Source organism: Dendrobates tinctorius, unplaced genomic scaffold (assembly GCF_039654945.1).
Source record: "Dendrobates tinctorius isolate UK_male_01 unplaced genomic scaffold, ASM3965494v1 ptg000222l, whole genome shotgun sequence".
NCBI lineage: Eukaryota > Metazoa > Chordata > Amphibia > Anura > Dendrobatidae > Dendrobates > Dendrobates tinctorius.
Window position 1 is genome coordinate 3,108,271 of NW_027361889.1, and position 24,178 is coordinate 3,132,448.

The 24,178-nt window shown below is 46.6% G+C and overlaps 3 protein-coding genes across 4 annotated transcripts in view; 2 read left to right on the plus strand and 1 right to left on the minus strand.

The window, feature by feature from the left end:
• The window catches only part of BAIAP3 (BAI1 associated protein 3), a 277,420-nt gene extending 273,993 nt beyond the window's left edge, over positions 1–3,427 (plus strand). Inside the window, exons 33-34 of the mRNA XM_073555195.1 lie at positions 239–444; positions 1,413–3,427. Coding sequence (XP_073411296.1) covers positions 239–444; positions 1,413–1,513 — 307 coding nt within the window. The 3' untranslated portion in view covers positions 1,514–3,427. The remainder of the gene's footprint in view (positions 1–238; positions 445–1,412) is intronic.
• Positions 3,428–6,973: 3,546 nt separating this feature from the next.
• Positions 6,974–13,545, minus strand: TSR3 (TSR3 ribosome maturation factor). Of its 2 annotated transcripts, none has more exons than XM_073555197.1 (7): positions 13,407–13,545; positions 12,440–12,566; positions 9,389–9,605; positions 8,217–8,410; positions 7,949–8,122; positions 7,616–7,679; positions 6,974–7,294 (listed from the first exon to the last, which is right to left on the minus strand). In XM_073555197.1, the coding sequence occupies exons 2-7, from the start codon at positions 12,552–12,554 to the stop codon at positions 7,075–7,077; spliced, it is 984 nt and encodes a 327-aa protein (XP_073411298.1). In that variant the 5' UTR covers positions 12,555–12,566; positions 13,407–13,545; the 3' UTR covers positions 6,974–7,074. The 2 variants fall into 2 exon arrangements, with proteins under 2 accessions (XP_073411298.1, XP_073411297.1); XM_073555196.1 differs by lacking the exon at positions 13,407–13,545 and adding an exon at positions 13,128–13,265.
• GNPTG (N-acetylglucosamine-1-phosphate transferase subunit gamma) lies at positions 13,356–22,391 on the plus strand. Its single transcript, XM_073555198.1, has 11 exons — positions 13,356–13,493; positions 15,780–15,834; positions 16,234–16,301; positions 16,392–16,446; positions 16,735–16,818; positions 16,981–17,074; positions 18,620–18,734; positions 18,807–18,889; positions 18,977–19,108; positions 19,227–19,305; positions 20,102–22,391. The coding sequence occupies exons 1-11, from the start codon at positions 13,460–13,462 to the stop codon at positions 20,209–20,211; spliced, it is 909 nt and encodes a 302-aa protein (XP_073411299.1). The 5' UTR covers positions 13,356–13,459; the 3' UTR covers positions 20,212–22,391.
• Positions 22,392–24,178: the final 1,787 nt, after the last annotated feature.

The window sequence follows — 24,178 nt, forward strand, 5'->3', positions numbered from 1 at the left end:
CAGACAGACTGCCTATGTAAAAATCGGGCCAGTCATGACCACAACTAGGGGCTATGACTGGTTCCTCATGTAGCTCCGTGTGCTGCATTATTCTTGTCCTTAAAATGGACCACATGCTGCAATTTTGTCCACTTGGACCATTGGTTTGCGTGGAAAGTTGGTTGTGTGCACTGGCATGCGACATGATTATCTGACATAAGCTGTGCGCCCATAACACACACCGTCATATCTTCCACAGCCCAGTGTCGTCGGAGCAGTGCCGGAGGAAGGCTGCCTGCATAGTCTTTACAGTCATGGACCACGACTGGCTCTCCACTAATGACTTTGCCGGCGAGGCGGTCCTGCCCATGAATGTCATCTATGGATTAAATCGGCCTCATGTTACGGGTGGCGTGAAGAACGTCCAGCCCACCGTCCTGAAGCTGACCAGACCAATGGCCAATGGTAATGCCATACGAAAGTGAGAATCCTAATTAAAGGGGCTTCCCATAACTTTTTCCAAAACTGGAGGGGAGGGTTAGAGTGTGTTACCAGTAGGTCACCACTTTGGGTATTGGAATGAGACGCTTTTTTTGATCGGATGGATAGCCTTTCCGTTACATCACTGGGACATTGCAACATCCAGAATAGCCACTACAAAAAGTGTGAGCGCCACCGAATTTGGGAATTTTTAGTTTGCAAAAGAGAAGACTGAGAGGAGACTTAATAGCTGTCTACAAATATCTAAAGGGCTGTCACATTGTAGAAGGATCAACTTTATTCTCATTTGCACAAGGAAAGACTAGAAGCAATGGGATGAAACTGAATGGGAGGAGACACAGATTAGATATTAGAAAAAACTTTTTGACAGTTAGAGTGATCAATGAGTGGAACAAGCTGCCACGAGAAGTGGTGAGTTCTCCTTCAATGGAAGTCTTCAAACAGAGGCTGGACAGACATCTGACTGGGATGATTTAGCGATTCCTGCTTTGAGCAGGGGGTTGGACCAGATGGCCCAGGAGGTCCCTTCCAACTCTACGATTCTATGAATAATGAGCGCCACAGCCCCATGAATCAGCTGATTGGTGATGGTTCTGAGAGTCTGTCACCGGTCTAAGACCTATGGCCTAGAAAGGATGGACCACCACATTAAAAAAAAAGAAACCTGTATAAGTTCATTGGGCCCCGATCAATCAAAATCACAAGAAATGCTGCGGGAGGCGATGGGTTAGGCGATTTCCAGCGACGAGGAACGTGGCCCTTTTCTAGTGATTGGTGGGACCCTCAGAATTCAGATAGTTATTACCGATCTCATGATTAGATGATACATTACCATCTTGGTTTTACTTTGGACAAGCAATTTCACAAAATGAATGCTGAGCTCTGATTGGTCGGTCAGTTAAATGTTCCTTTTTAATTATCTATTTTTCCAGTGAAGTCGATTCTGAAGATGCTAGATGGCAGAATGGACAAAGAAGCACAAGACTTTGTGAAGAAACTTCGGGAACTGGAGAAGTTTATGGAGGACGACTGAAATATTATTTATACTGTAGAAAGAAAAAAAGTAAATATTTTAACCCCTTGTCTGCCAGGGGGAGACAACACAATTGTGCTGTATTGTGTCAAAAAAAAAAAAAAAAGCCCCTTTGGAAGGAAAAAGATGAAACTTCTTTAAACTTTCTGACATTTTTTCTTCGTTACTCTCTATCGTTTGTAAGTTTTTAGTCCGTTTTTGAGAACTGAAGTTTTGAATATTAAGTGTTAAATGAATATTGTAATAACCGGTGTATCATGGAATTGATTTCTGTCTCACCGACCAGGTAAAAGATCTTTCGTCTTTACTTCTATACAGAGGAAATTCTGGCACCCATACATAGCCAATAATTGGCATAAAACATAGCAAAGGGCTCAGCGCCACCTGCTGGATTGTACAAGCCAAAGAATGCGATTTCAGCAGCGACAGGGTCAGAAAACTGAGAATTTTCCCGAGTTACTTCACATTCCCCAAATACTTATTGCAATCAAAGTAAAATTTACCAATTTGATACGGGGTGCCCAAACTTTTGTACACGACTGCCATATAAATCAGATCGAGGATCAGAATGCAATGCTGAGACTGGCTGTCGGCTCTCCCCACCCGAGCATGGCAGCTGCACAGAAATACATGAAGCGGTCCAGCTGGAGTTGGGTGAGCAGTCTGCCAGTCCGTGCACTGAGCTCTAAAAGTGCAAAAATCTCGCATGCAAAAGCTCCCAAAGCCAGGAAACACGATGTGTAATACCAGCGCTGTGATACGGATACAGGATAGCAGCGTTAAATTTAGACTCCAAGTTTCAACACGAAAAGCTAATATTATCAATGGTGCGAAGCAGCTGCAGGAAATGTAGCAAAATTTTCTGTTCGGATTCAAAAGTTTACATTTTAAAATAGAAATGACATAATTATATGGATTTCCCCCCCAGACCTCGAGGCTGGTGTACTTACTCTGAAAATCCATTTCACAACCGCCGCATAATCCTCACGTTACATTGAGCATTTTAGGAGTCCCAGAAGCAGCTCGTTTTACTTTGACAAACAGCCATTCGTATATAGATTTTCTAAGTAAATACACTAGCCTCATTGGGTCTACAACACCCATTTAATAATATATGCACTTTCCGTTGTGAAATAAGGTGCTGTAAAAGAATCCACCAGCAACCACTAGGGGGAGCTTAGAAGCTTTCTGCATATAGTGCTGCTATTATTGAGTTCAATGTAGACAGTAAGCGCCCCCTGGTGGAGGTTGCAAAAAAATATTGTAAACAGCAGATTTTGAGCCCTTTCACAAAAACAAATTTGTGATCCCTATAAAAGATATAAGGAAAGTAATCAGTGCACCAAGGGGAGATGTTCATGGGTGGACATCACTCATAGCGCCCCCCCCCCATTGCAGATCAGGTATAGTCCCTGCATTCTCTATATATTCCAGGGTATATCCGTTAATCAGCGTTTCCTACCCATCCATAAACTGGCACCAGAATTTCCCTGCAGTAGACGCCATCTTTGTATTTTTTGTTTTGCAAGCGGCTAAAACGGAAAGAAAAAAAAAAAAAACGTAAGTGGCTTGTACAGTTTCCTTGGTGTTTTTATTGGAAATGTAAGGTCCTACTTCACACCGATGAGCTTTTCTGAACTTGTAGTTGTCCAGCTGTGTGGCAGGAATACACTTACACTTGTGATGTGACGATTTCTACATCACGGGCCGTGGCCCTGGTGACGTGGCACGTGCTCGCTGTATCCGGACCATTTCTAGCTGCAGTATCTGGGGTCTTGCTGTAAGTTGAATGTAGAAGTTGTCTAAACACTAATGTTTCCAGAGATCAGTATGATGACGACGTCTATTTTACATGTGAGATTCAAATGTTTTATATTTGTATTTTACATTGAATAAAAATGTGAAATAATGGAAGACTTCATCTCCAATTGTCCATTATACTGCAATTCATATACTTAAAATACCCTGAGAAACATTTTATTTTGCTTGTCTGATCCCTCTTTGGTGCTACTTACCTGTGCCACTGGTGCTAGCAGACAGGATCAGTCTCCTTCCACTTCTGGCAGCCAACATAATGCTTTATTAGTTTCCCTGCAGGAGTTGTCTTACCTGTACTTTGCTATACACGTTGAACACCAGGGGGCACTATACTGTCATTAACTTATAATACTTCATTGGGTGAATTCTCTTAACCCCTTCTGACCAGCCAATTTTTACATTTTCATTTTTTTCCTCCCCCCGCCCGAGAGCCATATTTTTGTTTTTTTAAATTATTTTTCCATCCACATGCACCACGCTCCAAATCATTATGCAAATTGAATTTAAAGTGTCTTAAAGGTGTTTTTTTTTTTCGCCCACAAACTCAAGGATGGTATTGTGTCTTAAGGCTCTTTGGCTCACTTAAATCAACCTCAAGCACCTGTGATAATTAGTTTGCCGGATGCCCGATAAAAAGAAATTAAAGGATCTCTCACATTATTAAGTAGGCACAGGCTTCCAGCAATATGGGAAGGAAAAAGGATCTCTCTGTTGTAGAAAAGAGTTAAATAGTGCGATGCCTTGGACAAGGCATGAAAACATTAAATATTTCACAACTTAAGTGTGATCTTTGTACTGTGGCTGAGAGACAGCACAGATGGGTTAGTGCAGATAAAGGCACAATGAGGAAGGTTTCTGCCAAATTCATTGGATTAAGAGAGCAGCTGCTAAAATACCAAACATGTATTTGAAGATGCTGCTGCCTCTGGAATCCTGAGGACCTCAAGGTGTAGGATCCTCTAGAGCAGACCTGGACAAAGTTTCTGGCTGTCTCAGGCAAGCCCACGGACCGAGACAGCCGTGGGGCTGGAAACCTGAGGGCCGCACCATGCCCGCTCGCTGTTTCCGTTGTCTCCCACAGTCAGCATTGGTGGAGGAGGGGCCTCTGGCCACTTCCTCCACCCATCAGCGTGTGAAACAGCTGACGCGATTACGTCATTTCATCGCATCAGCTGTGTACTGCCAGAGAGTCAGCAGCAGAAACAGGACAACTGGGAACAGGACCAAGGTAAGTATGTAGTGTTTTTTTTTTTTTTCATGTTTATTAACATGGGGATTCTATGGGGGTGAACATGGGGAGGCTGTGTGGGGCTCATGCCGTATATAAGGAGGCTGTGTGGGGCTCATGCCGTACATGGGGAGGCTGTGTGGGGCTCATGCCGTACATGGGGAGGCTGTGTGGGGCTCATGCCGTACATGGGGAGGCTGTGTGGGGCTCATGCCGTACATGGGGAGGCTGTGTGGGGCTCATGCCGTACATGGGGAGGCTGTGTGGGGCTCATGCCGTACATGGGGAGGCTGTGTGGGGCTCATGCCGTACATGGGGAGGCTGTGTGGGGCTCATGCCGTACATGGGGAGGCTGTGTGGGGCTCATGCCGTACATGTGGGGCCTCATTCAGTTTGTGGAGAGATTGTGGGGCTCATGCTGTAGATAAGAAGGCTGTGTGGTGCTCATGCTGTATATAAGGGGCTATAGGGAGGGGGGGTTTCAAAGATATATAGGGGGGTGTCAGCATACTTAATGCTGCTCAATATTAAGTGATACATTTAATATTAAATTAATATTGAGTAGAATTAATTTCAAGCTATTGGTTCAGCCCTCCACAACAGACACGGTCTCTCATGTGGCCCCTCAGGAAAACTAATTGCCCACCCCTGCTCTAGAGCATAAACTCACTATTCGGCCACCCCTAAACAGTGCTCACAAGCAGAAGAGGTTGCAGTGCGCCCATAAATACATGAAAACTAATTTTAAATCAGTCTTCTTTATTGATGAGTGCCATGCAACCATGGATGGCCACCATGTCCTGAGAAGACTGCAACGTCAGCACAGAGGTGGCAGAGTCATGTTTTGGGCCGGAATCATGGGGAAACAGCTGTTAGGCCTCTTTAGGGTCAATGAAGGTGTGAAAATAACCTTGGTAAGTTTATAAAGTTTCTGACTGGCCACTTTCTTCCATGGTATAGAAAGCAGAACTGTGCCATCTGTAGCAAAACCATCTTCATGCTGACAAGGCTCCATCTCATGCTGCAAAGAATACCTCTGAGTCATTGGCTGCTACGGGCATAAAAGGAGATAAACTCATGGTGTGGCCACCATCTTTCCCTGACCTCAACCTTCTTGAGAACCTTTGGAGTATCACCAAGCAAAAGATCTATGAGGGTGGGAGGCAGTTCACATCAAAACAGCAGCTCTGGGAGGCTATTCTGACTTCATGCAAAGAAATCAAAGCAGAAACTCTCCAAAAACTCACAAGTTCAATGGATGCAAGAATTGTGAAGGTGAGATCAAAGAAAGAATCATAGGTCATCATGGAACTTGGCCTGTGAAGACGTTATTGATTTGACAAAGCTTTAAATGTCAGCAAATGTGACGTCTTAATTCTGAAAATTCAACAAATGACCGTTTTCAGTTCTTTACGACCTATAAAATGCTCGGACACGCTGTTGTGCGGAATAATTTGGAGCGGTAAATTTAAGGGGTTTTTTTTTTTTTTAGTTTTAGGAGGTTTACCGAATAAAATGTGATTTATCCTCGAACTGTTGATGATTCGAACATTTTAGTCATTCACTGGCATCGACCATTTAGGCAAATCAGACGAAAATAGCATTTGTATAATAATTTGGAATGCAGCTTGTATTCTTATTCTTTATGGATGTGAGACACATTGTAGATCTGATGTCATTTTACCATATAGTGGACCGCAAATATTTGAAAAAAAATCCAAGTGAGGGGAACTGGTAATAAAAAAAAACCCAAACAAGCAACTCTTCTTAGGATTTTGCTTTTCCGGAATTCATTTTGAGGCAAAAATAACCCGGCAACATGATTCTTCAGGTCAGTATAATTACAGTGATACTAAAACCTTTTTTTTTTCTTTTTTTTTTTTTAGTGCCGATGAAGACCATTTTGGGATACATACAATGTTTGATCACTTATTTACAAACACAGACTTTTTTTTTTTTTAACTTGGCAAAGGGGCGCGCGGTGATCCAAACCTTTATATAAATTATAATTTTTTAAAACATTTTTTTCTTCGTTTACTTTATATTTTATTTCCCTTAGAGGACGTAAACCTCTGAACGTATATACAGCAATATCAAAAAAATGCAGTATATAGGAGAAATGTCAATGTTCTGTGAAGCCCTATGAGCTTCATGGATGTGCAAAAAAAAAAAAGATGGCGGCGAGCCATTGGCACCGCACGTTTGCATCGCAGAGGGGAAGAGCAATAAACCTCGGAATGATCACGTGATGCAATCGTTCCATCTAATTGCTGGAATCAGAGATGGACAGTGGCATTTAAGTGGTTAAAATGCCATTGTCACTTTTAATGCAGAGACTTACCATTGCAGATATGGTTGGGGTAAAGGTGCCGGGAATTTGTACATTGCACCAATCACTGACACATGACGATGAATGAAACTATAAATTAATTTTAATTTTCAGACATTTTCTGTACAAAATACTATACATACGTGATGCCATACAGCCCTCGTAGTGCGATGTGATGATCGCAGCTCAGTCTCGGAGTCTCTTTTTGACTCCTTTACAAACGACAGGTTTGCTAGAGGCTGTCGCACCATCATCATCCTCATCATTATCACCATCATCATCATCCCGCTCCTTGCCTTCTTCTCCAGAGTCGTCATCACTTCCCTTTTCTCCCTCACCACTTTCCTCCTCTTCATCCTCCTCATCAGTCTCTTCCTCCTCCTCGTCATCATCATCATCGGTGAATCTGATTTCAAGATATAAGATTGTCTGTCCCCAACTGAAAACTGCATCACTGAAATCCATTTGTCAGCCATTTCTATCTTCATAGCCATGAAATTAAAAAAATGCAGATGGATTTGATCGTACGTCTACCGTTCTATGCTTACAGCTCCTCTGCAGATCCATGCGTATCAGATTACCAAATAAAAGCTGCATACTTTTATTTTACAAAAGGACCGGTGAATGTTTTTAAAACTGGAATTTGATTGGTTAAAGTGGGAAAATTCACCATTTTTTTTTAAATTAACTTTGCCCCCCCCCAAAAAAAATAAATATATATATATACCTTTTGGAATGGACAACTCTATTGGGATTTGAGAATTCTCTGCCAGAATCAACATCGAATGGATCTGAAAGACAAATTAAAAAGTTATTTGGGAAATATTCGTTAAGCTTATTGTTTTTGTGATAAAATCCTTACCCCATGATAAGCCCCCTCTAACCTCTGCCATACACAGGCTCTGAGAATATGCAGCGGGCTCAGGAGCTGAGACTGCACTATACAGCGAAGGTGTCGGCTGTATCATACACAGCCAGCATCTGCATCCATCAATCAACATACCGTATATATACTGCTCAAAAAAATAAAGGGAACACTAAACAATACATTGCCACACACCTATTTCTTTAGCATCCTTATGGTGGTCTGCAGCCAGGAATTCCGCTTCTGCCTTGGTCACTCCCTCCACGTCTTGGCACTTACTGTACTCATCCAGCAGCTCCTTGTTCAGTTCCAGAAACACTTTCCCCCATTTAAATTTCCTCAATAATATTGTGGCCAAATCTGGAAATCCTAAAAAATAGACATCAGAGTCCAATGAGAGGGGTGGCCGAGCGGACAGACCATCGTCACACAGATACCTATACATGGCAGCGTTATTACTCACCCACAATGCAAAAAGTTGCAGCGAAAGCTTCCACGCAGGACAGTTTGCAGGGACGGCCGTAATTGACCGGATTTGCAGCCACCAGGTATGGCAGGAGTCGGGGATGGCTTCCTTTCATTTTTGTAAATGGCGTCTCGTCCAGCTTTGCCCAGGAACAATCGATAACTGCGACCCCGCTGTCCGCAACGATCTGCCTGATGGTCACATGAACATATAAAATCATTCTAGTACAGATGTACAGGCGATAGAACAGCGTGAAAAATGATACCTGTCTTGTGATCCGATGTGCCCGCGCTGAGAAATCAAGCTCAAATTAACCTTGAAGTTCCTCGGGGGCGTGTCAACTGCATAAACACGCCTTAATGCACTCTCAGGCTAATCTGCATGTGGCTTCAAAGCTCTAAACCATTAATATGATTGTGTAGCCCTTGAAAAGATAAACAAGAACCCTTTATGAACTCAAAAAGAAATTGTGTCAAGTTCTGTATCTATGTGTCTTGGTGCAAGACGATGCACTTACAGCTCCTCAGCCTCATGCTGTACTTCCTAACAAGCAGCATCCTCCCCTTTGCTGACTGACAGGTCGTTTGCTCTGGCACATGGCCACGGACCTGTCAATCAACCAGAAGGGGTGGTGCTAGGCAGGGAATACAGCGCGAGACTAAGAAGCTGTAAGTGCATCTTCATGTTCCAATGCACCATCTGACACACACAAATATACAGACCTTTAAAACATGATTTCTCGCTACTGGATCAGCACTTTGTGGTCAAAAGTGGATCGACTGGCTTATTTTTTAAAGGACTACACAGTCATATAAATGGTTTATGGCTTAATGCTTTTGACAGGTTCCCGTTAAGATTAGGTGCACTATCCTCTAAATAAATGCTGTAATTTTATGGCCAGGCACAGCGACCCTTGGCAATCAGCTGATCAGCAAGCCGTCTCCTATCTAAAAAACGGGGTTGTCCTGACCATACAGAGTCCAAGTGTGAGAATATATTAGTTATGGGAAATCTTCAAGCAGATGCGTGCTGCCACCTAGTGGATTTGTGACGTTAGGGTACTTCTTCAATTACTTGCTCTACTTGCTGACAGTCTCCCCCTTAGATTAACTAGTGTAACATCAAAGTCAAAAATGTATTTGTACTATTTGGTTGTGTGCACAACTTACTTGTCAGCGGGGGATACATACAGCGTCCCCATAGGACTCAGGATCAGGCCATTGAACCTCTGGTTTAGGCGAAGGGTCCTGACCAGACCTTTCCGGGCCAGCTTTCGACCTGTACATCTCTTGGGGTCACAGTGTCCCAGCTCCCACATTGCCAGGGGACATGGAAACTTCGCCCTGGTCTCTCCATCGTCTCCAGCTGCGTCCCCCTGAATACTGGCTGCAGGGGGCAAACAAGAAAAGTCATCACAAAGTCATCAGCTCTTACGGGCAGGGTCGTCATTATTTTGCTTTTAAATCATTGCATTAATTTTGAATGTTGTTGCTTATGACTTGTATACGAACTGTTGAATTGTACAGCGCTGCGGAATATGTTGGCACTATATAAATAAAAATTATTATCACAAGATGTGCTGGAGCCATAGGGCATTAGGATTAGGGCACAGTTATATGATCAGTGTATGGGACTATGTGGCGGTATTATCAGGACGTGTGACTGGCGGTATAATTTAGGTGCTCCTGTATATGGCCCTGTTATTGGGGCTCTATTCTAGAGGTAGTGTAGGAGACTCGTACAGTTACTGGGTGCTATTACTCAGACACTATATGGCGCTGTCAGTAGCTGTAGTATGGCAGTATTATGCTACATTATAGAGGAGGTTTGCCCAGGGACCTCCGCTGATCCTGAATGAGCTCTCAAATAGGAATCCGAAGGAGACCTCGTTCTACAGGGGTCCTCAACACATGGAGCGCAGACCCCCCGATTTGTGGCTTGTGATAGTCCAGTCGAGCACAACTCTCAATTGTATTAATGCCAACAGGTCAGAGGCACACTGAGGATTATATTACCTTTAGGGGGCAATTGGGCATTATGAATAGGACATTATAGCTTGTTATGGGTGAACCCAGTGGAAATTACTACTATATAAGGGGGACACTCGGGGCATTATTACTATATAAGGGGGCACTATTACTATATAAGGGGGCACTCGGGGCATTATTACTATATAAGGGGTCACTCGCGGCATTATTACTATATAAGGGGGCACTATTACTATATAAGGGGACACTCGGAGCATTACTACTATATATAAGGGGGACACTCGGGGCATTATTACTTTATAAGGGGGACACTCGGGGCATTATTACTTTATAAGGGGGCACTCGGGGCATTATTACTTTATAAGGGGGCACTCGGGGCATTATTACTTTATAAGGGGGCACTCGGGGCATTATTACTTTATAAGGGGGCACTCGGGGCATTATTACTGTATAAGGGGACACTCGAGGCATTATTACTGTATAAGGGGACACTCGGGGCATTATTACAGTATAAGGGGACACTCGGGGCATTATTACTTTATAAGGGGGTACTCAGGGCATTATTACTTTATAAGGGGGCACTCGGGGCATTATTACTTTCTAAAGGGGCACTCGGGGCATTATTACTGTATAAGGGGACACTCGGGGGATTATTTATAAGGGGGCACTCGGGGCATTATTACTTTATAAAGGGGCACTCGGGGCATTATTACTTTATAAGGGGACACTCGGGGAATTATTACTATATAAGGGGACACTCGGGGAATTATTACTGTATAAGGGGACACTCGGGGGATTATTTATAAGGGGGCACTCGGGGCGTTATTACTTTATAAAGGGGCACTCGGGGCATTATTACTTTATAAGGGGGCACTCAGGGAATTATTACTTTATAAGGGGGCACTCGGGGAATTATTACTATATAAGGGGGCACTCGGGGAATTATTACTTTATAAGGGGGCACTCGGGGCATTATTACTTTATAAGGGGGCACTCGGGGCATTATTACTATATAAGGGGGCACTATTACTATATAAGGGGGCACTCGGGGCATTATTACATTATAAGGGGGCACTCGGGGCATTATTACTTTATAAAGGGGCACTCGGGGCATTATTACTGTATAAGGGGACACTCGGGGCATTATTACTGTATAAGGGGACACTCGGGGCATTATTACTGTATAAGGGGGCACTCGGGGCATTATTACTTTATAAGGGGGCACTCGGGGCATTATTACTGTATAAGGGGGCACTCGGGGCATTATTACTGTATAAGGGGTCACTCGGGGCATTATTACTGTATAAGGGGTCACTCGGGGCATTATTACTGTATAAGGGGTCACTCGGGGCATTATTACTATATAAGGGGTCACTCGGGGCATTATTACTATATAAGGGGTCACTCGGGGCATTATTACTATATAAGGGGTCACTCGGGGCATTATTACTATATAAGGGGACACTCGGGGCATTATTACTATACAAGGGGTCACAAGGGGCATTATTACTATATAAGGGGTCACTCGGGGCATTATTACTATATAAGGGGTCACTCGGGGCATTATTACTATATAAGGGGTCACTCGGGGCATTATTACTATATAAGGGGTCACTCGGGGCATTATTACTGTATAAGGGGACACGGGGCATTATTACTGTATAAGGGGGCACGGGGCATTATTACTATATAAGGGGTCACTCGGGGCATTATTACTATATAAGGGGTCACTCGGGGCATTATTACTATATAAGGGGTCACTCGGGGCATTATTACTATATAAGGGGTCACTCGGGGCATTATTACTATATAAGGGGTCACTCGGGGCATTATTACTATATAAGGGGTCACTCGGGGCATTATTACTATATAAGGGGTCACTCGGGGCATTATTACTATATAAGGGGTCACTCGGGGCATTATTACTATATAAGGGGTCACTCGGGGCATTATTACTATATAAGGGGTCACTCGGGGCATTATTACTATATAAGGGGTCACTCGGGGCATTATTACTATATAAGGGGACACGGGGCATTATTACTGTATAAGGGGGCACTTGGGGCATTATTACTCTGAAGGTTATACATTTCCGCGTTCCCCCTTACACAGCAGCACACGGGGGCTTCTAGGATTTCTGGGCACAGAATGTTGGGGGGCTGTGCCGCGCTCGGACACACGGGCGCTTTCTGCCCACATTACGGACGCCGTGTCCCCGGGGGGAGGACTCACCGTCCAGCGCTTCGTGCACCTCGCAGGTGAAGCTTTCCAGGCTCTTGGACGTCTTCTTGAACCTTGACTCCTTGTGTTGGGGTCGCCCGACCTTCTGCGGCTTCTTTCGCCCCATGGCCGCTCACAGCTGGAATATATGACGCTGACTGTACGGGGGGCTACAACACTTCCCTATACTCCTCCTCATCAGTGCCTGCCCCAGGAAGCCAGCCCTGGGCACCGACACCCAGAAACGCTGCTTCTCCATAATGTGGTGAGATTTCCTTCTTGTACAGACCAAGGTATGAGAAATCTAGAGTAAAATCCATAGGTAAATCAGGCAGGAAGTGCAGTGGGGGCGTGTCAGTATGAGGAGGCGCTCTTACTAGCACAAAGACACGCCCCCCTGCACTTCTAGTCTAATTTGCATATGGATATTACTCTATAGATTTGTTATGAATAAATCTCTACAAAAAAGGAGTCATGACTACTATTAGTAGAGCTGGAGCTGCTCTCCGCGGTGGGTGGGTTTTACAATGAGATTTTAGCTTGTGACTGTCACTGACAGCAGAGACCTGCCATATTACACCGGTCATGGTGTGTCTGTACATAAAGCAGAAGCCCCCACTGTGATATCACGACCCCCCTGAGCAGCCTGAGGCCGCGGACAGGAGTAGACCCCACCGTCCTCCATTACTCCCCATCTCACCTCTCCGCAGCTCTCCTCCTCACGTGTTTCCCTACAATTATTAGTTTCACGTCTCCGCCTCGCCAGGATTTTTACTCCCCGTTGTTACTCTAAAAACCCAACGTTACCAGACTTCCTCACACACACTTCATGTCTATCCTTTATATACGTCCTTATATATAATGTATGCTTTATACATCTTCATGAGATCAGTCAGGGATCTGTAGGCACACAGCAGGGCCGGACGCAGACTCGCCCTCCCGCGCCACATTACCCCCCATTTCTCTGGACGTCACTCACACTATCTCTCTGCTCCACTTCCGAGTGCTGGAATAGTCATGTGACCGCGCATCATGGCGGCCTGGCTGTGGCTTCTCCTGTGTACAGGTGAGGAGATTGGTGACCAATGTACAACTAGGACGTGTCAGAGAACCCCAGCAACGAAGGGGTGTTGTGCTGTCTTGTCACCGCATTCTGGGACTTGTAGTTCCATCTATAATTGCAGGGAATTATGGGACTTGTAGTCCCCAGAGTAATGTTTGAGAATTCTGGGAGTTGTAGTTCCCCATGCTGTATTGCGGGACTTGCAGCGCTAGTAGTTCCCGTGTGCCCTTCCATGATCAGGGTAGATTTGATTGACAATAAGCGGAGATCCTGCACCGCACCGTATATTGTGGACCACCGCACCGTATATTGGGGACCACCGCACCGTATATTGGGGACCACCGCACCGTATATTGGGGACCACCGCACCGTATATTGGGGAGCACCGCACCGTATATTGTGGACCACCGCACCGTATATTGGGGAGCACCGCACCGTATATTGGGGACCACCGCACCGTATATTGGGGAGCACAAGCACCGCACCGTATATTGTGGACCACCGCACCGTATATTGGGGACCACCGCACCGTATATTGGGGACCACCGCACCGTATATTGGGGAGCACCGCACCGTATATTGTGGACCACCGCACCGTATATTGGGGAGCACCGCACCGTATATTGGGGACCACCGCACCGTATATTGGGGAGCACAAGCACCGCACCGTATATTGGGGAACACCGCACCGTATATTGGGGACCACCGCACCGTATATTGGGGAGCACCGCACCGTATATTGGGGACCACCGCACCGTATATTGGGGAGCACAAGCACCGCACCGTATATTGGGGAGCACCGCACCGTATATTGGGGAGCACCGCACCGTATATTGGGGAGCACCGCACCGTATATTGGGGACCACCGCACCGTATATTGGGGAGCACCGCACCGTATATTGTGGACCACCGCACCGTATATTGGGGAGCACCGCACCGTATATTGGGGACCACCGCACCGTATATTGGGGAGCACAAGCACCGCACCGTATATTGGGGAACACCGCACCGTATATTGGGGACCACCGCACCGTATATTGGGGAGCACCGCACCGTATATTGGGGACCACCGCACCGTATATTGGGGAGCACAAGCACCGCACCGTATATTGGGGAACACCGCACCGTATATTGGGGACCACCGCACCGTATATTGGGGAGCACCGCACCGTATATTGGGGACCACCGCACCGTATATTGGGGAGCACAAGCACCGCACCGTATATTGGGGAGCACCGCACCGTATATTGGGGAGCACCGCACCGTATATTGGGGACCACCGCACCGTATATTGGGGAGCACCGCACCGTATATTGGGGAGCACAAGCACCGCACCGTATATTGGGGAGCACCGCACCGTATATTGGGGAGCACCGCACCGTATATTGTGGACCACCGCACCGTATATTGGGGACCACCGCACCGTATATTGGGGAGCACCGCACCGTATATTGGGGACCACCGCACCGTATATTGGGGACCACCGCACCGTATATTGGGGACCACCGCACCGTATATTGGGGACCACCGCACCGTATATTGGGGAGCACCGCACCGTATATTGGGGAGCACCGCACCGTATATTGGGGAGCACCGCACCGTATATTGGGGACCACCGCACCGTATATTGGGGACCACCGCACCGAATATTGGGGACCACCGCACCGTATATTGGGGAACACCGCACCGTATATTGGGGACCACCGCACTGTGTATTGGGGAACACCGCACCGTATATTGGGGAACACTGCACCGCACTGTATATTGGGGACCACCGCACCATATATTGGGGACCACCGCACCGTATATTGGGGACCACCGCACCGTATATTGGGGACCACCGCACCGTATATTGGGGAACACTGCACTGCACTGTATATTGGGGACCACCGCACCGTATATTGGGGACCACCGCACCGTATATTGGGGAACACTGCACCGCACCGTATATTGGGGACCACCGCACCGTATATTGGGGAACACTGCACCGCACCGTATATTGGGGACCACCGCACCGTATATTGGGGACCACCGCACCGTATATTGGGGACCACCGCACCGTATATTGGGGACCACCGCACTGCACCGTATATTGGGGACCACCGCACCGTATATTGGGGACCACTGCACCGTATATTGGGGAGCACTGAGCACGGACGTCTCTGCTGGAGCTGGACCCTCTATAGTGGAGTGTTATTCTCCCCGACACATGAAGCTTCGATCTGATTGGTCGCGTCAGACGTTATCGGTTATTACATCACGGCTATAATGTATCAGTTTCTCTTTCAGTCTATGATGCGGCTGCTACAAAGATGAAGATTGTGGAGGAACCCAACACGTTCGGGTCGGTGAAAAACTTCTTGTCGTATTTTATAGCGTCCAGATACTGAAGGCTGATCGCCTGGAGCGGTCACCAGTATCAGATTAGTGGGGTCCGTCCCCTGACACCCCCACCAATCATAGCATGAAGCAGCTCTCTACACCATACAGTGGCCATTCTCGGGTACTGCAGCTCAGATCACATTCACATCAATAGGAGCTGAGCTGCAGTACGGATAACGGCCACTGTATGGCGCAGTGCTGTTCTGGTTGTAAATCTGAATGTATAGACGTCCCTGATATAATTGTACCGGTAAGGCCGGGGGTCGGTCCGTGTATGTGGTTTATACAGACAGTTTTCCTATTTCTTTGCTGCCTGTGAATGAACATGTGGTGGTAACGGCCATATTCACTTCTCTCCAAGGTTGAACAATCCGTTCTTATCGCAGACAAACAAGCTGCAGCCAAGGACAGATCCCTCTCCGGTCTCAGGTAACACGAAAACTATTCTACCAATACATAATAATGGGCAGGTTGTAAAGTGTCTTCTTTCTGACATACACAGCCCCCTTGTCTTTTCAGGACCCCCGCATCTTTTCAGGTTGGCTGGAAAATGTTTCAGTTTTGTGGAATCCACGTAAGTAAAGTGGTATATATGGGGGGCTCCGCAGAGCACACACAGCCCAGATTGGGGTCCTCGAGCACCGATATGCTCCATAGATGGCCGCCGATCACTATGTACTGAGCGGTGACTGAATCCGGAGGCTGCCTGGAGGGAATGAACAGCAGCCTCCGCTTTCAGTATATTGCAGACATGTTTTGATGCCACGTATAGAATATCCGATGTTTGGGGGCCGCAGTAGAGTAATGGGGTACGTGTGACCTTCGTGCAGTGACCCTCTCGTTCTCCTCTTCACCACGTTAGATACAAGTACGAGTTCTGCCCCTTTCACAATGTCACGCAGCACGAGCAGACCTTCCGCTGGAACGCCTACAGCGGGATATTGGGGTAAGACAACGTTGGGGTATTCTCAGGCTAAGATGTTACGGATCTATCGGAGGAAAGCAACAAAGACTCTATCGCTGCCCTTGGATGGGACGAGAATATGGCGGCACATGTGCACCTCACCTGGATTTGTGGAATACTGAGGCGCCTTCTGCTCTGTTTTAGGATATGGCAAGAATGGGAAATAGAGAACAACACGTTCACGGGCATGTGGATGAGATCCGGAGACTCCTGTGGAAACATGAACCGACAAACTAAGGTTTACCTGCAGTCTGCTGCTGAGCAGCCATCTAATCCTTATATATTGCTATATATATCACAGCAGACAGGGATGCTAGGAAGATGATTATATTTTATTTCAGTATCCCTGGTGGTCTAGGGTAGTAAAGGTATGACTGTCAGGATTCCTAGTGGTCTAGGGTAGTGAAGGTATTACTGCCACCATTCCTGGTGGTCTAATGTAGTGAAGGTATGACTGCCAGCATCCCTGGTGGTCTAATGTAGTGAAGGTGTGACTGCCAGCATCCCTGGTGGTCTAGGTAGTGAAGGTGTGACTGTCAGCATCCCTGGTAGTCTAGGTAGTGAAGGTGTGACTGTCAGCATCCCTGGTGGTCTAGGTAGTGAAGGTGTGACTGTCAGCATCCCTGGTGGTCTAGGTAGTGAAGGTGTGACTGTCAGCATCCCTGGTAGTCTAGGTAGTGAAGGTGTGACTGTCAGCATCCCTGGTAGTCTAGGGTAGTGAAGGTATGACTGCCAGCATCCCTGGTGGTCTAGGTAGTGAAGGTATGACTGCCAGCATCCCTGGTAGTCTAGGTAGTGAAGGTGTGACTGCCAGCATCCCTGGTGGTCTAGGTAGTGAAGGTATGACTGCCAGCATCCCTGGTGGTCTAGGTAGTGAAGGTATGACTGCCAGCATCCCTGGTAGTCTAGGTAGTGAAGGTCTGACTGCCAGCATCCCTGGTGGTCTAGGTAGTGAAGGTGTGACTGTCAGCATCCCTGGTGGTCTAGGTAGTGAAGGTGTGACTGTCAGCATCCCTGGTAGTCTAGGTAGTGAAGGTGTGACTGTCAGCATCCCTGGTAGTCTAGGGTAGTGAAGGTATGACTGCCAGCATCCCTGGTGGTCTAGGTAGTGAAGGTATGACTGCCAGCATCCCTGGTAGTCTAGGTAGTGAAGGTGTGACTGCCAGCATCCCTGGTGGTCTAGGTAGTGAAGGTATGATTGCCAGCATCCCTGGTGGTCTAGGGAAGTGAAGGTATGATTGCCACCATTCCTGGTGGTCTAATGTAGTGAAGGTATGACTGCCAGCATTCCTGGTGGTCTAGTTAGTGAAGGTATGACTGTCAGCATCTGACTGCCAGCATCCCTGGTGGTCTAGGTAGTGAAGGTATGACTGCCAGCATCCCTGGTGGTCTAGGTAGTGAAGGTATGACTGCCAGCATCCCTGGTAGTCTAGGTAGTGAAGGTATGACTGCCAGCATCCCTGGTGGTCTAGGTAGTGAAGGTATGACTCCCAGCATCCCTGGTGGTCTAGGTAGTGAAGGTATGACTGCCAGCTTCCCTGGTGGTCTAGGTAGTGAAGGTATGACTCCCAGCATCCCTGGTGGTCTAGGGTAGTGAATAGATTTTTAATTTCTGCCTAGTGCTTTTCAGACAAGTGAATTCTCCTACTTTTTGACCCAAATGGACTTTAAAAAAAAAAAAAACACCCAGTACCACATGCCTGTCACCATGAGCGTGTAATGGCATCTCCATGCTCGGCCTCCTCATCTACACGTACCTAATGCTGTCACATTGTGGACACAGGTTCACTTGGTTTGTGGAAGAAGCAACAAGCTGTCTGCGGTGTCGGAGCCAAGCACTTGCGTCTACTCCATGACGTTTGAGACCCCGTTGGTGTGCCACCCACACTCACTGCTAGGTAAGCCCCCCAGGAGAGATGCCGGCAGCGCCTCCAGATTTTCCACCATTAATTCTTGCTCTTGTGTCGCAGTCTACCCGTCTCTCGGAGAAACGATGAGAAGCCGGTGGGACGAAGCCGAACAGTCCTTATATGATCAGCTTATTACTGAGCAGGTACCGGTGCCCACCAGCCCGCAGCGGGGGGCCAACATGGTGAGGGTCCTCCATTCTTAGGAATATGACGCAGGTTGTTCTTTCCAGGGATATAAGAAACGACTTCAGGACATATTTCGAGAAGCCGGATACTTAAAAAAGTCCTTAGAGAACAAAAGTGACGAGAGGCCAAACCAGCCCCGATCTCCGAGCTTCGAATCCCTGGCGCAGTGCAGTCAGGTACGTACATAGCTGGTCACACCGCATCCTGTAGGGGGCGACACTGGCCGTATGTCTGCTCCCGATGCTGGTATGTGTTGTGGGGACTAAAGAGAAGTATTCAACCGTTTCTTCTCAGGGTCACAGCGAACTGTCCGAGGAGATAAAGAGGCTGCAGGGCATATTGGAAAGACACGGCATTCCCTACCTCAAAAACGGTGAGCAGTGTAAGAGGCAAAACAACTCGAGGGCAAGAAGGTAGCGCGAGGATAATGCTGCAATCACACGGCCGTGTTGTCCACCCGGTATCAAGTGCCCCCCCGTAGAAGAGGTGTAATACACTGCAAAAATAAGCACAATTATTCTTTATTTAGGGGGATACAGCTACAACCTGATGGAATAAGCAGCTTACTTACAGAAAGACGTCTATAAGACACCTACTGTATGGACACTGTGCAAACACAGCTCTGCCGGCACACCCCACATGTATTCCCAGCTCTGTCAACACATGTAAGGTGTGCATAGCAGAGCTGTGTGTGCATAGTGTATGCAGCAGAGCTATGCGTGTGACATACAGGACTGACCGAGAGAATACAATGTACATTATCTATTCTATTATTTCTAAACACTGTTTTTCGGCGATTCCTGTGTATCCCCGTTCATACTGTACCCACACACACAATTGATACACCATTTGAAAGGTAAACTTGCCCCCTTCAGCAAGAAAATAGCCAAACAACCCACACATCCACGATTTGATCACAAAATACAGTTTAAACATTCATTTTCATAAACCTGCAGTAAGGAAAAATGACCTGCAGGTGGCACCACAGTACCCCAAAGCACACTACCAACACATTTGTAAACATGCACTGCTTTTTCGTTGATTACTTTGCCCCACACACGATACACCATTTCAAAGGTAAATTTACCCCCTTCAGCCAAGAAAACAAAACTGCAAATCATTGCAACCAATTTTGCTGCTTTATGAAATCTTCTTCCGTTTCCCTCCAGGATCGTCTGACGCAGAATTACATCCTGTGAATTCAGTCCCAACAACTCCTCCAAGGGGCGCAGAGAAACATCGGCTCCGTGGAGACACCGGAGATCGGGATGAACATTAGCTGCGACCATGGCTCGACCATAGGACATTTAGAAACGGTCATTCATGTCGTGCTATAAGCCCGAAACACGACATTCTCGTTCCATTGCTTCTCATCATATAGGTGTAAAACGAGTCACTTTGTATTATCACCCTTATTGTTACGTCGCACCTTTCTCCCAGCTTGTGAATAAGGCCGGCGGTGTAAATCGTGGCCCTTTATACTCACAGATTTGGGGGGTTTACATAGAGTGACTGCCGCCTTGTAGCTTGAGGCCGGACACCCCCTTTAAGTGCCCTGTCAATCAGTGATAATGGTATTTATATGAACTGGCTTGGTTGTCAGGGTGCGGGTGTATGGCTCCCTCCCCAACCCCAATTGCCTCTCCTTTGCCTTCTGAAGGATTATTATGGCCCCTGTCGCTGCCGCCTTAGCCCCCCTACTAAAGCTCAGCCAGTGACCGAGCTTCATCGGACAGTATCACCTTCACAGTATATAGGTCAATTGATTGCAAAGAATGAAAATTTAAAAAATAAAAAGGCTTAAAAAATAAAATTTAAATCGTCCCTCTTTTCATAGTTCAAAATTAATAGAAAAATTAAAATACTTGATATCGTTGTGTCCAAGTGAGCTAAATAAAATTATGTAAACTACAGAAACACACCGAGAAGAAAACTTGCAATGCAATGACTGTTTTTGTTGCCACACTCCAACATCTGCCAGGAGTCTGTATGTTCTCTGTAATACTGTAGCGGCGGAGCGCTTTCTCCCTTCAGCTCTGCCACATTCCGGGCCTCCCTGTGTGGCTATCCATGCCCCTTTGCATGTCTTTAGGTATATGGAGATATTCCCTTGTGCGTGCCTTCAAGACTAACATGCCGATTTTATATGTCCGATGATTTTATATACTCATTTATTTGCAGCCTATTTCTGCATGGTGTTGCCTTTTAGCCCTGATTGGGCAGACTTCTAAGTTCGCGGAATTCCCCAGAACGCATTTGCCTGGTGAAATATCCTGATTTCTATGTCATGTAAGTGAAATATCGCGTTGCCTATATTCACCGACATATTGTGCCGTTCTATCACGATACCTTCTGAATATATATGTTTGGTGAAAACTTTGTAATTGATGCAAACTAGTGATTGAGACGCACCTAGGTATTTGCGGTTCATTGTTTAATTGCGCCGTTTTTTAAACCCTATAATTAAGGTGATTTTTGTACCTGGGTGGATTATCCAGCGCAGACATTTTTTAATACGATGTCTGGAAAATCCTGTGAAATCTGATAAGCGAGTAAAATAAATACCCGTATTTTTCGCTTTATAAGACGCTCCGGATTATAAGACGCACCACAAATTTTGAGGAGAAAAATAGGAAAAAACTTTTTTTTAATAAAATGGTGGTGCCTCTTATAATCCAGGTGTCTTAGTGCTTACCGGGGGTGGTGGCTGCGGTGAAGCGGGTTCCCAGGTTCTCTGCTGGAGGAGGCAGGAGTGGGGCGATACTGCAGGCCGCAGGAAGGGATGAGAGGGTGCTCCGATGTGCAGCGTGCTGCCAGGGGGGCTCGTGATGCTGCCAGGGGGGCTCGTGCTGCTGCCAGGGGTCTGTGCTGCTACCATGGGGGCTCGTGCTGCTATCAGGGGGGCTTGTCCTGCTGCCAGGGGTCTGTGCTGCTATCAGGGGGGCTTGTGCTGCTGACAGGGGGGGTCTGTGCAGCAGCCCGGGGCTCTGCCGACACTTACCGGGTGTAGGCCGCAGGGGGGTCCGGGCGTCTCCAGGTGTCCGTCGGCGCTGTGGGTGTCGCCGGGTGCCCAGCCGTGTCTCCACGTGCCCAGCGGCGTCTCCGGTTCCCATCCCGGGGCTCTGCCGACATTTTGCGACAGGCCAGAGCCCCGGGACTCCCTCTCGGTTCCCTCTGTATTGGCTGGCTCTGGCAATATGGCGGCCGCCGCCGGGGACGGCGCATGCGCTGATGGTGATCTCGGGACTGAGATCTCGAGGGATGAGATTTCAGCGCTGAAAAAATTAAAATGTAATTTTTTTTTTTTAATTATTATTATTTCACTGGCCAAATAAATCTGATACAGAAAAGATCTATATCTTTGTACCGTGTAAATCTGGTATTGCTGTCATTCTGCTGACCTGAAGAATAAAGCGGTCTTACCACTTGAAAAAAATAAAAATAAAAGCATTTCTTGAACTGCTGTCTATTTGTTCTGTCTGCCTCCCAAAAATCACAATAAAGCCCACGTCCACTTTTACTTATAGTCTACGGACGTGTGACGCACACGTAGACGTCCATTTTTGACAGGCGGCACGTGATACGGACTCATACATGTCCATGGGTCCGTGTAAATACAGTGGGGAAAATAAGTATGGTATTTGATACACTGCCGATTAGATTTTCTCACCTACAAAGAATGGAGAGGTCTGTAATCTGTCCATAGGTTAGTAATAGCGGCTCACGCTGTGCTCCGCGAGACTCGGCGACTGTGAAGAGTGGTGATGTCTAACGTTACTGCTCTTCACAGTCGTCGGGTCTCAAGGAGCATAGCGTGAGCCGCTACTACTAACGTATGGAGCCTCAGAACTCCTGACCGCTCATGCTGTGCTCCGCGAGACGCGGCGACTGTGAAGAGCAGTAATGTTAGGCCGGGGTCACACATGCGAGAAACTCGGACGAGTCTCATCTTAATATCCAGCACTGCCACCGGCACTCGGGAGCGGAGCGTGCGGCTGCATGTATTTCTATGCAGCCAAACGCTCCGCTACCGAGTACCAAGTATTAAGATGCGAGACTCGTGCAAGTTTCTCACGTGTGTGACCCCGGCCTAACTGACATCCCCGCTCTTCACAGTCGCCGGGAGTAGCTGCTGCTAAAGCCGATGGAGCCTCAGGACGTCGGACCTAATAATAAGTGAACAAGGGACAGTGTCTAGATTTTATTTCTCTTTATATTTTCTCAGGTTTCCATTTGTGGACTACATCAGATTAATAAATTGGTGAACCAGGGAACGTGTCGGGGAGTGTTTAAAATAAAGTATTTTTGTGAATTTTTCCTTTTAGTACTGGGTTGGTAATGGGGTGTCTAATAGACACCTCTCCATTACTAACACCAGGGCTTCACATCAACCCCAACCACCATTACCCCGATTGCCACCGCTCCTGGCCCTCAGGAAGAGCCAATGCCAAGCACCAGACTTGGAGCATATAATGTGATGTGCCACTTCTGGAGTGGCTGCAGGATTGTATTTTTAGGCTGGGAAAGGCTCAATAACCAGCAGGGCTGTGGAGTCGGTAAGCCAAACCTGCGACTCAGACTCCTCAATTTCCCTTACACCGACTCCGACTCCACGACTCCGACTCCCACACATATTGCTTATATTTAAATGAAAAATTTATTGTAGTACAATGTGAACCTCAGACATTTAATCATTTTTATGATCCAATAATCAAGATATTTAGATAGAACAGAATATATATTGGTGTACTACCCGGTTTTCATTCTTTTTTGTACAGATACGATATGGATAGACAGATATGGATAAATGGATAGATAGAGCAGATTTCTAATCTGCTTTTGCTATTGAAAACATTATCTATGAGCTCAAAAACCTTTCAGGTGATGCAGTTTTTTAAAAAGATGATCTGCTTTTGCAGCTGAAAAACGTATCCTCAAAAAACACAGGAAAAACGCTGTGTGTGAATGTAGCCTTAGATCAGGAATAGAACAGCCATTTATAGGACATTTCATAACTTTCCCAAACTCCTATGAAAAAATATTCAGCACATCCTGCATTGAATTACTGTACCCAATTTATTATATATTTTAGGAGTCGGAGTCGGTCCATTTTATACCGACTCCAACTCCGACTCCACCAAAATGAGCACCGACTCCGACTCCACGACTCTGATAACCAGGGACCTTCCTATCTTGAGAATATCAACTCTCAGCTGTCTGTTTTACCTTTGCTGGTTACCAAAAAT

Bases quoted from the DNA above. Each gene is read 5' to 3' on its own strand.
- TSR3 (XM_073555197.1), bottom strand. From the start codon at position 12,554: ATGGGGCGAAAGAAGCCGCAGAAGGTCGGGCGACCCCAACACAAGGAG. The intron at 8,411-9,388 runs GTAAGTTGTGCA...TGTGACCATCAG, and splicing joins TATGTATCCCCCGCTGACAA to GCAGATCGTTGCGGACAGCG. The intron at 7,295-7,615 runs GTATATATATAT...TCTTGAAATCAG, and splicing joins AGAGTTGTCCATTCCAAAAG to ATTCACCGATGATGATGATG.
- GNPTG (XM_073555198.1), top strand. From the start codon at position 13,460: ATGGCGGCCTGGCTGTGGCTTCTCCTGTGTACAG. The intron at 16,302-16,391 runs GTAACACGAAAA...TTGTCTTTTCAG, and splicing joins AGATCCCTCTCCGGTCTCAG to GACCCCCGCATCTTTTCAGG. The intron at 19,109-19,226 runs GTACGTACATAG...GTTTCTTCTCAG, and splicing joins CCCTGGCGCAGTGCAGTCAG to GGTCACAGCGAACTGTCCGA.